Here is a 15,460-nt window from a genome sequence, read left to right on the forward strand (position 1 = left end):
AAAAAAGCGAGCATGAAGTCAAGCCCCAATGCGAGTACTGGACACTGGGTGATGGACCAACTATTTCTGCAATTACCAATAATTCTAACACTGCCTTCACTTTCTAAAGCTTCTGAGATGCGGAACTGATTGACTCAGTGATTTTACCTACTGTTCTCATTGCTGAACCAACATCAAGTTGGTCTAGTGTCTTGAGGAACCAATAGCCTTATATGTATCTAATTGATCTTCTTAAGGCAGTTAACATATGTGTAACTTGAGAAAGAAACAAATAGCTTGCGAAACCTGAAATAGGCAAACCAAAAGATAAGTCATAAAACATGTAATGTGTGTGGATAAAATGTTTTTGGGAAGACTCATCTGGCTAAATACCGATGTCTTAGTCCCAAGATCGAGTGATATCAGCAACTACTTTTCTACTGAAAGCAATACATCAAGGACAACAGTGTGATGGCTTGCAATCTAGAGGACTGGAAGTGTCTTACAGATCATTTACTTTATATTGATTTATCTTCTCCCTTCCATAATGGAATAAACCACTACTCCCTAAAGAAGAAGGAAATGAATGTCTGGAAAGCGAAGCTGAGATTGAAATGACCCTTCCTTTGTTTCTTTTTTTCGGACTTTTTTATACGTGTACCATTTTAAGCAAGACAATATAGCAAAGGTATTACATACCAAACCCACTGGCTCTTGTGCTGAGCCATTGCAGCTAAGCTCCTTCTGGGATGTTCATTTAGCAAGCAAAGCACCACTCCACTTAAATGGAACTTGGCAGATAGAAGAGACAACCATATGTCAACTGGTCCACTGTACTTGCGCAATATGTTAGTGCTAACCTGAAAATGATTAATCACAGCTCCCAGTTAAAAAAATCAAACCATCAAATTGAGATATATAGGCAAAGATTCCAACCATAGTCATAGAAATGCAAAACCAATTAACATTTGAATTCTTCAAGCTATGATACTCCCAAGAAAAAGACGGGCTTAATTATAAGGGACGACATGATCAGTAATATTTGTATAGTCGACTCCAACATGCTTGGAATTGAGACATAGACGTAGTTGTTGTATGATATTCCCAAGAAACTAAAATAAAAATGTACAAGTAGAACCAAAGGTAATGAGACGAGGGAAGAACTCACAAGCTCCCAGGCTTCAACTTCTTTATGTGAAGTATCTTGCAATAGTTTTCTGCAAATGAAAAAACTATTTTATCAAGATGTGCTACAAAGTATGGAAGTAGAAAGGTATTTGTATTGTTAAAGTAGTAATTTTATCAACAGCATGGGCAGTTGAAAGACATAAAATAGTGGTGTGCCTTCAATGTTTAAACAAAGTAGATATTGCAAGGAAATTTAATTTAAAATAAAGCTACTAATTCTAAGCCTTACACGTTTCACTACCAAAGATTTTAGAAGACTAGTGGAAGAATATGCTACAACAACAATTACACCTCAATCCCAAAATCAAGTTGGAATCGGTTACATGAATCCTCACTAACCGTGCCACTCTAAGCAAGAAGTAAAAAAAGAAAAAGAAGTACTAGAATTCTTTACAGTTTCTACTTTCTACTGGTATATAAATCTCTGATATGACTAACAGACTCCAAAAGTCATAGGACCTAAAGTAAACACACAAACATGGCTATAATAACGGGAGAATTATGGTTAAGTTAGTTTGCTAAGTCATGAAGAAGATTTAGTTTGAAGGCTTACATCTACAAAGGAGTGTCCAACTCATCAACGTTTCCTTGTCATACAACTTACACAACATGTTATCGGCATGTCAATCAATTACAAATTCAACAAAGAAAAGTAAAGAATCCCTTATAATGATGCCTGTTCAAAAAACTTAACCAAGTATAAGAGAGATATCAAACTAGAAAGAAATAGGATCATTATGATTTATGAAACTTTGCCAGTATTAAATATCACTGTCTATACTAAACAAATCTGTTTATAACATCTGCAAGAGCACATCCAATTACTACCAGAATATATGGTGACTAATTTCATTTGCAAAGTACTATTAATGGCTACCAGAATATGACAAATAACCTACCGTACACCTTGATGAACATCTTGATGGTTACAGTGACCTGAGACTCCATAATTATCAAAAGTTATGACCTGGAGAACAAATGTCCATGAGATGAAAAGGTGACATAATAAGATTTTCCTCTGCCACAAATAATCTAAGGCAACATTTTGGATAAAAACACAAAGGAAAAACAGAAATTACAAAATGAAAAAGTGACTGCAAATTTATTTGTGAAAAGAATAATCATAGGAATTATTGAGATTGTAATATTCAGTGTTAAAATAAAATACTACACTTATTACAGTATTTGAAAGTCTTGAGTATTTTCTAAACGCAAAATTTATTGTCTACAACATGAACTATGAAATAGGCAACCGCTGCCTCATTCCCTAAATTTGGAACAAAATGAGGTTACCCCCATCTTTCTTTATGAAAGTTCCGGCTTTCCTTCTGAAAGGCTTTCCTATATAATACCGAACATTAAAGCTGCATAAATACAACGGTCTATCACATTAAAATTTTGCACTTGTTTCAAAGGTCCATGATATATTTGGTAGACACCAGGTAAGAAATATGTAAACCATTCTATTGGGTTCTCTGCTTAAATTCCAGATTGGTAGGCCTCAATGAAGACATAATAATGGATTCTTCCGTATAAATTCCAATTAAGCAGGGGGTAAATCAAATCAAATTCAGAATAATGAAAAGTATATTCTTCATGGACAGCTAGGAACTTATCATATGCAGGAAGGGTGCAACTGATTCAGACTGTTATAATTGGAATTCAAGCATATTGGGCACAAATATTCATGCTACCATCCAAAATGTTGAAACTAATTGAAGCACATTGCAGAAGCTAACTATGGTTTGGAAGCAATACCATCACACGGAAAGCCTAAGTAGCTTGGGAAAAGGCATGCACTCCAACGTGTGTGGGCGGTATAAATATCACTAATTTGCTCCTTTGGAATAAGGCTGCAATCACAAAGAACTACTGGGATTTGGAGCATAAGGAAGACAGGATGTGGATTAGGTGGGTACACACCTATTACATAAAAGGACAACTTCTGAGCAATCTCCAAGTGCCAAAGCAAGCGTGTTGGATGATTAGGAAAATATTTGAAGCAAGGGCCTTTGCAATGCAGTCACACTCACTTGATTCTAAGAGGAGCGTCATACAAAAGGTATACAATCAGCTAATTGGTGATAAACCTACAGTTCCATGGAAATGCTTAATATTTATGAATCCAGCTAGACCAAAGGCTAGATTTACTACCTGGCTACAGATACATGGGAAGCTACTGAGCACAGATAGGTTACTAAAATGAGGAATGGTGATCGACAGTTCGACACCAAGTGCAGCATGTGCCAAACACAAGATGAATCCAGAGAGAACCTATTTGTACAATGTCCTTTCTCCAAAGCTCCATGGGATAGAGTACTACAGTGGATGCAGAGACCAATGTATGATCCTACCACCTGGGAACAATACTTCAGTGGATCATTAGAATAACAAAGGGCAAGACAAAGCAGGCTCAACTCTATAAAATGGTATACTCTGAAATTACTCATGCATTGGGGAATGAGAGAAACATGAGAATATTTGAAAAACGAAGTCGTGCAAGGGAAACAATAGCTAAGGAGATTGTATATATGTTATTTGTGTTAGAGCTCCCCCTAGAATACAATATGGCTACATTTTTTAGATTCTGTTGTTCTAATTAGCTCATAGTTTAAGTGGCAAGTTGAAATAGTTTTGCTAAGTTGTAGCAAGCTATAGCAATGTAATTCAATACTTTGGTGATTAATAAAAGTCAGTTAGTTAGCCCAAAAAATAAAAAAACTAAAATGAACAAATAAACAAACTACAGATCAAGATTTTAATCTAGCAAAGTAGAAAAGCCACTTATACGATGAAATCAACAGGAGGAAACTTGAATAAGCGATCAAAGAAGCAGACGCTACTGAAGATTATCCGAAAGACCATCTTAGTTGAACAAGATAATTAACTGAAATCACTTACCAAATCAATTGCACAATTGACAATTTCCTCCTTGATAATCTTTGACAATACCTTAGAGTTCCATGATTTGCCAAAACCATCCTAGTCAGAGCTACGCATTAGAACTCCGCTTAAACATTTAGAACATATAGATATACCATTCTGATACAGCCAGCATACCTGTAGATCTGGATGATCAAGGACTTTCACTTGCTTTTGTGGAACCTACATGAGTAAATTAATAGAGAACAGAAAGATCAATGACTCATATCTGACTAGCTTCTCCAACATTTTACAAAAAAATCTGTTATAGCAATTCGCAGAAATAAAGGAATCCGTTATAGTTTTACATGAAAGCTAACATAAAAGATCACAGATCTAGCATTAATCTTCACATCACCTTAAGCACAATCGAGGCCAAATAAAGTTCTTCTTTTCTGACACTGCCCATACCATCTGCATTACCTATATTTCAGTACAATGCAACAAAGCAGAAAAAATATACTGAAAGTTAGAATCAGTGATAGACTATTGGTTATCTAGGATAAGGATTTGCTAAAGAACAGTTCTAGTGATTTGCGTTCTGATCATTTAAACATTCTACACTTAAAAAGAACTGCAATAGTTCAAATTTAGAAAGCGAATCTCAGGCTTAACAACACTGCTTGAATTGGATCATACTTCTAAGAAAATCAATTGCTTAAGTATTTCAACCAGTTCAAAAATCAACTTTTCATTTGAAATTTACTTTTTGTGTCTTGAGAAATATATCTGGCAACCAAAATACACATGCCACCCAAAAACTAGGCATAAACAATTTTTTTATATTCAGCATCTGCAACAAAAATTGAAACATTCTACAAGTCTTACCTGTTGACATGCATAATATGTGTAAATTACATCCTCTCGAAGACAAATAATTAAGGGTTGGAGTAAAGAACCTACAGTATAGAGTAAAAAGCACCATAAGTCATTATCTCACAATAGTAATGCTTTCAGCAAATAGATATAATAATGATTACTTAATAACAAGATTGCCCAAACATTGAAAGGTCATTGTAGCATATGTGGGAACTGACTTCGAGAGTTATGATCCTTGTTACCAACTACTTTTAAACACAATTTGCAAAGAAAAATATCCAGGAAAGGATGCTACTCTTAGAACAAGCCTTAAGGAAATCTGATAAAATTTAGAAAAAGAAAGTTATAGCATTTTATTAGGTCATAGATTTTCAAGTATCATATGTATCAGGACATCATATGCTTAACAAAACAAAACAAAAGGTTTGAAATCATAATTTATATGAAGACAAATCATAATTCAGTTCTTTAATAATTTATTTAACAAAGGGGTCATAATTGAAGTTTAGCCCACAAAATTTCTAGTCCACCGCGTTTCAAGATGGACATACAAATCCATGGACTTCATTCTTTTGTGAATGTGTTCAACTATGAGCTCGACTGATAAAATTTGTTTCAATTGAGCAACTTTATGTTAGTGTATAACTAACGACACATAGGGCTCTCATAATCTTGAACAAAACTAACGTATAGTTGATGAGTCCACAAATTGGACTCATATAGGGCTATATTTTGATAGAATTAGTATCCTCAAATGCATATTTTATCTCAATATCTGACGAAAACCCTTAAGTTTCAGGTATTTGGAGTTTGAGGGAAAGCATGGACACTACTTAGCAAAAAAGGAACAAAGGCAGCTGAAAGAATGAAGAAATGAAGATCTGAGTATCGCCGAACCCATTCGGCGAGTCGCCAAAAGGTCTTATCCTCGCCTTTTATTCCAATGTGCTAAGCCCGGAAGGAAAGGATCAAATCGGCGGTGAAAAGGAGCAGTCGGCGTAACGCCGAGCAGTTCCGCGAAGCAGTACTATGTCGCCCAATGATCCAAAACACGACGATGCTGAAGGATAGAGCAAGACGGCGATGAAACCTACCAAAGGATGGATCGCCGAGTTGATCGGCGATCTCGACTAACGACGTCGAATGATCCGCTGCAGCACAGATTTTTGAAAACTATAAATACTCGTTGAGAGTTGTAGCTTAAAATGAGATTTTTAATATATAACTTTTAACATAGATTTTTGAGTTCTAAGTTTGGAGAGGGTTTTGAAGAACTTGAAGATTCAAAGGGTTTCAACTCCAACAATTTTGGTTTGGGTCTCTTGGATTCTTCACACTTGACTTGTTTTGAGACTAAAATCTTCATACTCATTTGAATGCAAACTCATTTTGGTATAAATTTCTCTCTTTTACATGTCTAGCTAAAACCCCAATTCTTGGGGTGTGATTATGTGAATATGTTGGATTAATTGTTGGGTCTTGCTTGTTGATAGTTTATTTGTTGTTTAGATGTGATTTCGTTTAGTAGTTGTGTTGGAACTTAATGAAATTGTAGTTGCAAATACGATTTCACCTTTGTGTTTTCGGCTTGCTCGAGAGAGAGGTCGTAAAACTAAGACTACTAAATTGATGGCCGGTGGGAGTGGGTCAACATGAGGTTCAGCTCGAGAGAGTGAGTGGGCTAAGGCGGAGGCTGTTCTTCGGCAAGTGGGTGTCCGAGAGGAACCCATTTGATTTGGGGTAAGTTGTTCAAGAGAAAGCTTACCCCCGCTATAGTCTAGCCTAGTCACAAATATTCAACGAAATTACTATCAAAAGCATGTACCCAACGATCTAGTATAACCTGTATTCCAATCACATCCCAAGAATCCCCTCTCCTTGATTAGTACCATTTGCATTTTTGTTGTTTTTGCTTACTTGTCACAAACCCCCATTGATAATTGACGCTTGCGTCACCCCTTAGATTTAACATGTTTATATTTGATAATGTTTTTAGCTATGACTAATTAGAACTGAACTTTATTCTATTAATTTTCAAGCCCACTCCCTTGGGACTCGACCCCAACCCTTGGTTGTGTTACTATACTATTGTACGATCGTAAACACTTGCATTGGAAGTTGTGTCTTGATTACGCAAACATCAATAGTTCCAAGTGTCTTAGCCTGCAACTCCCTCTATAGCAATTCAAAAGTTTGCATTGCTCAGAAAATTAATGATACGAACAAATAACAACTCAAAGTTAACATGTTCAACCTTACATAGACTCATCATCAGGATGGGCAATAACCAATAAGACATTTCTCTTGCGAAAAACTCCACCTGAAACATAAAAAAAAATATACATATTAAGAAGGGAAGCAATTAGCTGTGGAACAAACACTATAGGAAAGTTGTATGTATGCATGTATTTAGATTCTAAGAGAATAATTCATAACAACACCAAGGCAGTCAGTAAATACAAAAGAAAACGAGAATTGACATTTTGTTGAGAAGTCACCCATACCATCATTTAAAACTGTAGCTTGTGAGGCAGAGAGAGATTCGTGGAGAATTTTAAAGAGTGAGGCCACCCACAGCACAACCAATGTAAAGATGATTACTAGCCACTCCATTTAATTTTTTTGCCAGCAGAACTACAGATAGCACAGAGTTGTATCTGCATGAAAATCTAAATGAGTTGTATTACTAAAACCCATTATGGGCAAGTGAAACCGGTAGTAGAGATCAAACATCAATAATTCAAGGAGATCACGGAGACTACCAACAATAAACCTTACAATAATCAGTATCTCTACATTCAATCATTTTTTGTCAATACTTGTCAAAAGGGAGTAGAATGGAATGGTTTTTTGGGGATGTGATCTTAATAGAGGAATATCACCTCTTCTATGAAAAAACATTAAAAGAAATAACAGTTAATAAGGGAATTATATCCTTTAATTTTAATCATTAGCTATAACTATTACATTTCGAAAGATAAAAGGAACACTTACCAATTTTCTTCTATAGAACAAGAATGTTGGATCTAGTACACAGAAATTGGAACTGGTTCAATCTTATTGTGCAGTTTACAAACCCTGCAAAAATATTAAGCTTATTTACATCAATATGTTACGGATTCAAAGACACCTTTTTTTTAAAAGAGGAAAAAGGAAAAGGAAAAAAATAATTGGAAAAGCTAACATAAACTCATTCATATAGTGACATAATGTACAAACAACCAGATAAACTAGCTCTTCAAAAAGAAAATTTTCAATATAAGTTCTTGTAAGACTAATTGAACCTTGTTTAGTCGTTTTAACTTGCAGACTAATTGAATTAACACTTCATGTTGTGCATCTTGATTCAGATTTGCATCTATGTTTGTTCCACTTTCTTTTCGCCACACATAATTTGCTCTTTTCAAGTGTTCAGTTTTGACTTGCATAATTGAGTTTGATTTATTTTAACTCCGGCAAATGCTAAAAGATGTTTGGGTTTTGTCTTCTTGTGTATTAACCTTGTTTATTACAATATGCATTGGAACTGTTCAGAAATACCGTGCGAGTTTGAGGAGTCTGTAGTTAAATTTTGGTATATGAATGTATTGCTGTAAAAATCTGTATTTATTTTCTTTGGTTTTGCTTTTCTTGTTCCTTTTTCTGTGCAGGAGTTTAGTCTGGTCAAACAGACCAGGATTTGAAGACACGAGACATAAACTCTACTCAAGGGCGGAGCTAGGTAGGAGCAAGGAGTGTCATCCAAACCCCTTCAACAGAAAATTACATTGTAGATACAAGGTAAAAAATATATTTTTAATGTATATATATTAAATGTTGAATCCCTTGGCTTTCATATTTTTGAACCTCTTAATGAAATTTTGGTTCTACCCAGAGTCTACTAATAGTTTAAGGTAATTAGGTCGATTTTGGATAACTTTTGTTCTATTAATTCAATTTCTGGTTTGTTGATAGACTAACCTATAACTAAATTTCTGGTTTGTTGATAGACTAACCTATAACTAAATTTCTGGTTTGTTGATAGACTAACCTATAACTAAATTACTTCAACTTCTGGTTTGTTGATAGACTAACCTATAACTAAATTGAAACGAATCCATCTTTTTCAATGCAAATTCCCTTATTATAACATTATTATCCCTGCAGGGTTTACTAAGGTTTGAAAATCTTCATGTATTTAATAATCTCAATACAGCAGCAGCTGCTTTTGAAAAGGACACAGCATAAACCAAATCAGAAAATATACGTAAGATGGATTCCGAAGTGTAGATTATTAGGCTTTATTAATGCGTTTGAGAAGAATGACAAGTGTGTATTTAACTGTAAAGATGACGAAATAGGAGTGATTAGCTTACCTGAACAAACATGGATCGACCATGGATAGATGGAATTTTGGAGAAGAAGACGGGAATATCAAAGAGAAAAGAGTTTTTTTTTTTTTTAATCATATTTTAACAAATTATGACAAAATTATTATTTTCATTCAATACTAATTTTATTATTAAATAACTTTATAAATAATAATAGTAAAATTTAAAATTTCAAAATATAATTTACTCGGTACAAAGCAACATTATTGAGAAGAGGGTATTTTTATCATGTTGGACTGCCATGTCTGTAAAGATGACATTTTAAGAGTATTTGTGGTCCAAAATATAGACGGCAAGGGTAGTTTTGATCCTAAACATAATTAAAGGGAATATATGAGTTATTTCGAATAGTTCAAGGATAATTTTGACCCTTTTCCGAATAAAAAATGTTTATTGTATGTTTGACAAATTTTCTAGGGACCCAATTGGTTATTTTGAGAAATATGTTTTTGAAAATAGCTTTCCAAAGCAGCGATTTTAGAAAGAAATACTATATGTTCAACAAATTCATTTATGAAGTGTTTATAAGAATTTTAAAATATTTTATCTGACCAATATTTCAAAAATGTCAAATTACAAATATGATATTTATTATAGAATTACATTTATTCAGATAAATAAATGATTTTAAATATTTTGAAAGAGTTTAGGTAAGAGTTCATTAATTTAATTTAAATCCAAACATACAACAAAATACATTAAATTTTAATCAATATAGTTAAACAAAAAGGAGGGGTAAACTGTTGTGTATTTATATTTAAGAGATATAAGTACTAAATAAATGATAAATAATTTTTCATAAATATAAGCGTTTGAAACCCAACTTAAAACTAGAGAGACTAAACCAACATGAGTTTGCAGTGATCGGACTACTTCATCCTTAACTAGAGATGTCGAATTCGAGTCCTGAGTAAAGATAAAAACCAGTCCCAATGGGCAATCCAAATTTAGTCGGACCTCCGAAGGGAATAAAAAACAGAGAGGCTGTTAAGCTTTAAAATAGGTAAATAAAGAGATTTCTTGTAGCATAATCACTTTCATTTCTGACTCGTATATGCACAGAAAGCCTCGCCATAAAATAGAACTGGAAAAGAACTCAAAACTAGAGGAAAAAGGTAATCTTTACCCTTTCCTAAAATGCATAAAAAAATGTTAAAAAGACTGGCCAAGCAAATTATATGAGAGGATAATATATCCATTGATTACATCTAAATTGAAAGCCAAGGCCATTTACCTACAACAGATCATCATCATCATCATCCCCACTACTAAAGGATTCAACAAGCTCACTGTCATCTTCATCTTCACCATCTGTCACAATCTCCAATATACCTCCACCACCAAAGTCCACACCATCTACAATGAAGTCTCCGTCTTCATCTTCTTCGTCATCAAGCTCACTCACACTATCATCATCATTGCTCAAATCATCTGCATCGCTTTCACCGTCCCCATCAAGATCCGTTCCAAGGATCGCTTCATCGTCAATGTCATCATCATCGTCTTCATCCTCATCTTCACTTTCAGCATCATCAGGGTCTGAATCATCCTCAGTTGGCCTCCTCCGACCAATTTCATACACCCTAGCAGAAGAGTACATCTCATCTTGGTCATCCATTGTGACCAGCCCAACAAATGAATCAGTTGGCTCCGTCGCAAAGTCAAGTACACAACGGTCTACTGGAATGGTTGCAATGTCAGAGTAGTTAACAGCATCCACCGTACGGAAAGCAGCAAAGAGAGGATGTTTAACACGACGTGTCTGGAATGCGGACATGACATCCTCAAGATTTCTTCTCAAGATGGCATATATCACATCACCACTTGCATTAAATGTTATTACAGTCTGGTCCAAAGACGGTACACTTCGCAGAAGCCTGAAGTTCCGCAAATCCCATACCTCAGAATTTATGATGACCTATCCAAAAAGATAACAGTTTCAGCAAAGGTAAAACCAAGATACACAAAGGTGAGAATAAATGAAAAATTGTTAAAAAGGATTTAGCATCAGGCTTATAATACTATCCACCCAAAGGAAAATGAATGGAATGTCTTTACCTCATTGCCAGCAGGATGAAAGCCCCCGCCACCATAGTCGGTAAATTGATCAAAACGATGAATTGGGCCAGAACCACGAGTATCCCATAAGACACCGTTCCAGAGAAGCATATTGTCTGATGGGCTAAAATGTGCAAGGGAATACATATGTCCTCGGCCTGAAGGAATATTGGATGTGTCTGTAAGTTTCAGTTCCATTTGGCAGGTTTGAGTGTCATACAGAAGAATCTCGCGCCGAGATTGCTCTGCAGACAATGCAGCAAATGTTGTACCGAAATTGCTAAATCGAGCAGCTTTACAGCCTTCAAATGAATGCTTAGGCCCAGCTGAAACAGAAGTTGCATCCCATAACCGCACATCATGAGCACTTGAAGACAGGAGAAGCTGTGTCTCAACAGAAAGGTAGGACTGTAGAAGTGTTAAAGGTGCCTGGTGACTGGTGAAGCTTTCTAAGATACTGCTGCTGTTAGAGTCAAATATTTTCAGGTCTCCAGAATGAGTGCCAGCAGCAATTTGCGAAGAATCTCCCATAAAAGAGACACATGTCAATAAGACACCAGCATCATCCCGGCAAGTGCGCCACGGTCTAAATCTACTGTAGACGAATTGTCGATCCTTACGCTTTCCGTGTGTCCCACCATTCAAACTTCTAAAATCACGAGTACTAAGCCGTGATGTCACATTTGATGGTGCATCAAGGCTTCGTTTTGGTTCAGGACAGACGTGAGGGTGCAAGAGCGAAAGAGGAGGTAACGTTGTGATGGGAGCAGGACATTGGCGATGCTGGTGCTTCAAGTACTGAACAACCACAGAGTCCAAGGTCAACCGCTCCGCATTTGAGGGTTGTGAGTCACTTAGAAGACCATGTTGAGAAGATGACACCATAGGAGTATCATCACCTTCAGTTGGAAAAGCACTTGAGCCAGGTCGATTATGGATCTCTCTCAAAGTAGAATTTGGTGTTGAAGGCACATTAGGATCTGATGGTAGACCACTTCTACGGAACGAATTTGGAGTGACACAAACCGAAGATCTGACTGTATGTTCACCAGTATTGAGTCGCTTAACTGATGCTACTGATCCACCTTCCTTCAGATCAGTTAACTTGCGTTTCATTGGCAATACAATGGGAGTTTTAAACATGATGTCTGGATCTCCACCAGATTTCACTGTAGATAGTGATGGAGTTTCTGATGTAGCTACAGGTGTGGCACACTTTTTCGAATTACTGAATTTGCAGCCTGATGTAGATGGAGAGACTTCAACAGGAAGAGATTTTGAGGACACACTACGCGAAGACGAAAAGGCCAACGGCTTCCTTCTTGAAGAACAGACAATTGACTCAGATTTCAATCCGCCATCCTCATCCAATGACGGAAGTTTCGGTTTAGCTGACAAAAATCCTCTAGGTGCACGACCAGATGGCCACTGAATTTGAACTGACGATGTCTCCTGCCCTGATGTTTGATGTGCCAGAGATGATGGAGCAGCTAAAGATGGCAAAGGTGTCAACTGAGCCTCCTTAAGAAGCATAGTTGCAGTGTCCGTAAGACCAGAAGCTTGTAGGTGTTCATGGATGAGGAGTAAAAGTTCCCTGAACTCGAACATAAAGGAGGTCAGAAACTAGTATATAAGGTAAAAAGAAGAAAACCATGTTGCTCAAATTTACATTTGGAGCAAACGCCAATTTACCTTGCATGATATGTGATCGGAGTAGCAGCAGCTATAGCAGCTCTCTCTATACGCCTTAATGTTGGGGTCGCAGCATCTGTAGCAGCCAGAGAACTTGCACGGCCCGAATTAGTTACAACCTGCAAAACAATTGAAAAAGAACCCATACTCCTGCAAATTAACNTGGTCCACTGTACTTGCGCAATATGTTAGTGCTAACCTGAAAATGATTAATCACAGCTCCCAGTTAAAAAAATCAAACCATCAAATTGAGATATATAGGCAAAGATTCCAACCATAGTCATAGAAATGCAAAACCAATTAACATTTGAATTCTTCAAGCTATGATACTCCCAAGAAAAAGACGGGCTTAATTATAAGGGACGACATGATCAGTAATATTTGTATAGTCGACTCCAACATGCTTGGAATTGAGACATAGACGTAGTTGTTGTATGATATTCCCAAGAAACTAAAATAAAAATGTACAAGTAGAACCAAAGGTAATGAGACGAGGGAAGAACTCACAAGCTCCCAGGCTTCAACTTCTTTATGTGAAGTATCTTGCAATAGTTTTCTGCAAATGAAAAAACCATTTTATCAAGATGTGCTACAAAGTATGGAAATTGAAAGGTATTTGTTTTGTTAAAGTAGTAATTTAATCAACAGCATGGGCAGTTGAAAGACATAAAATAGTGGTGTGCCTTTGATGATTAAACGAAGTAGGTATTGCAAGGAAATTTAATTAATAAATAAAGCTACTAATTCTAAGCCTTACATATTTCACTACCAAAGATTTTAGAAGACTAGTGGGAGAATATGCTACAACAACAATTACACCTCGATCCCAAACCCAAGTTGGAATCGGCTATATGAATCCTCACTAACCATGTCACTCTATTTAAGCTCATCTTAGGCTGATATTATACAACAACTAAAAAAGAAAAATAAGTACTAGAATTCTTTATAGTTTCTACTTTCTACTGGTATATAAATCTCGGATATGACTAACAGACTCCAAAAATCATAGGACCTAAAGTAAACATACAAACATAGCTATCATAACGGGAGAATTATGGTTAAGCTAGTTTGCTAGGTCATGAAGAAAAGTTAGTTTGAAGGCTTAGATCTACAAAGGAGTGTCCAACCATCAACGTTTCCTCGTCATACAAAATACACAACATGTTTATCGGCATGTCAATCAATTATAAATTCAACAAAGAAAAGTAAAGAACCCCTTATAATGATGCCTGTTCAAAAAACCTAATCAAGTAAAAGAGAGATATCAAACTAGAAAGAAATAGGAAGATTATGAAACTTTGCTAGTATTAAATATCACTGTCTATACTAATTAAATCTGTTTATAAAATCTGCAAGAGCACATCCAAATAATACCAGAATATATAGTGACTAATTTCATTTTTAAAGTACTGTCAATGGCCACCAGAATATGATGAATAACCTACCTTACACCTTGATGAACATCTTGATGGTTACAGTGACCTGAGACTCCATAATTATCAAAAGTTATGACCTGGAAAACAAATGTCCATAACATGAAAAGGTGACATGATAAGATTTTCCTCTGCTCACAAATAACTCTTAAGGAAATTAGGCAACAATTTGGATAAAAACACAAAGGAAAAACAGATATTACAAAATGAAAAAGTGACAGCAAATTTATTTGTGAAAAGAAGAATCATAGGAATTGTTGAGATTGTAATATCCAGTGTTAAAATAAAATACTACACTTATTACAGTATTTTAAAGTCTTGAGCATTTTCTTAACGCAAAATTTATTGTCTAGAACATGAAATATGAAATAGGCAACCACTGCCTTATTCCCTAAATTTGGAACTTCGTGAGGTTACCTCCATCTTTCTTTATGGAAGTTTCGGCTTTCCTTCAACATTAAAGCTGCATAAATACAACGATCTATCACTTAAAATTTTACACATGTTTCAAAGGTACTTTGTATATTTGGTAGACACCAGGTAAGGAATATGTAAACCATTCTGGGTTCTCTGCTTAAATTCCAGATTGTAGGCCTCAATGAAGTCATAATAATGGATTCTTCTGTATAAATTCCAATTAAGCAGGGGGTAAATCAAATCAAATTGATTCATGGCATCTGAAATAGGAATAATGAAAAATATATTCTATATATGCAACTAAAATGAACAAATAACCTAAAGGATATATCTTCAGATCAAGATTTTAGTCTAGCTAAGTAGAAAAGCCACTTATACAGTTATACGGTGTCAACAGGAGGAAGCTTGAATAAGCTATCAAAGAAGCACAAGCTACTGAAGATTATGTGAAAGGCCATCTTAGTTGAACAAGCATGAACTGGACAATGCAAGAACATACATCAGATCTGCTGAGCTGCTGGATTAGGAGGGGAGGCAGTAAGAGTCAAAAGAGATGGTGGAAGCTAATACCATCATGTGTAT

General features: G+C 35.6%; 2 protein-coding genes across 19 annotated transcripts in view; both read right to left on the bottom strand.

Annotated features, from left to right (window-relative positions):
* Positions 1–15,460, bottom strand: part of LOC125842224 (probable N-acetylglucosaminyl-phosphatidylinositol de-N-acetylase) — an 18,396-nt gene continuing 2,936 nt past the window's right edge. For 4 of the 18 annotated variants that reach the window (XM_049521477.1, XM_049521473.1, XM_049521482.1 and 1 more), the window contains exons 3-10: positions 4,918–4,988; positions 4,448–4,512; positions 4,228–4,272; positions 4,069–4,149; positions 2,067–2,134; positions 1,148–1,196; positions 679–839; positions 1–285 (exon numbers count right to left, since the gene is read on the bottom strand). In XM_049521477.1, coding sequence (XP_049377434.1) covers positions 219–285; positions 679–839; positions 1,148–1,196; positions 2,067–2,134; positions 4,069–4,149; positions 4,228–4,272; positions 4,448–4,512; positions 4,918–4,988 — 607 coding nt within the window. In that variant the 3' untranslated portion in view covers positions 1–218. Of the gene's footprint in view, positions 286–678; positions 840–1,147; positions 1,197–2,066; positions 2,135–4,068; positions 4,150–4,227; positions 4,273–4,447; positions 4,513–4,917; positions 4,989–7,162; positions 7,229–7,412; positions 7,566–7,902; positions 7,987–9,263; positions 9,338–13,535; positions 13,585–14,473; positions 14,542–15,460 lie in introns of those variants that run through there. The other 14 variants (XM_049521478.1, XM_049521470.1, XM_049521483.1 and 11 more) reach the window with 10 other exon arrangements.
* Positions 10,341–15,460, bottom strand: part of LOC125842218 (DDB1- and CUL4-associated factor homolog 1) — a 24,819-nt gene continuing 19,699 nt past the window's right edge. Inside the window, exon 15 of the mRNA XM_049521462.1 lies at positions 10,341–10,405. The gene's annotated coding sequence lies outside the window, so the exon portion shown is untranslated. The remainder of the gene's footprint in view (positions 10,406–15,460) is intronic.

The sequence above is a fragment of the Solanum stenotomum genome, chromosome 10, assembly GCF_019186545.1.
Source record: "Solanum stenotomum isolate F172 chromosome 10, ASM1918654v1, whole genome shotgun sequence".
NCBI lineage: Eukaryota > Viridiplantae > Streptophyta > Magnoliopsida > Solanales > Solanaceae > Solanum > Solanum stenotomum.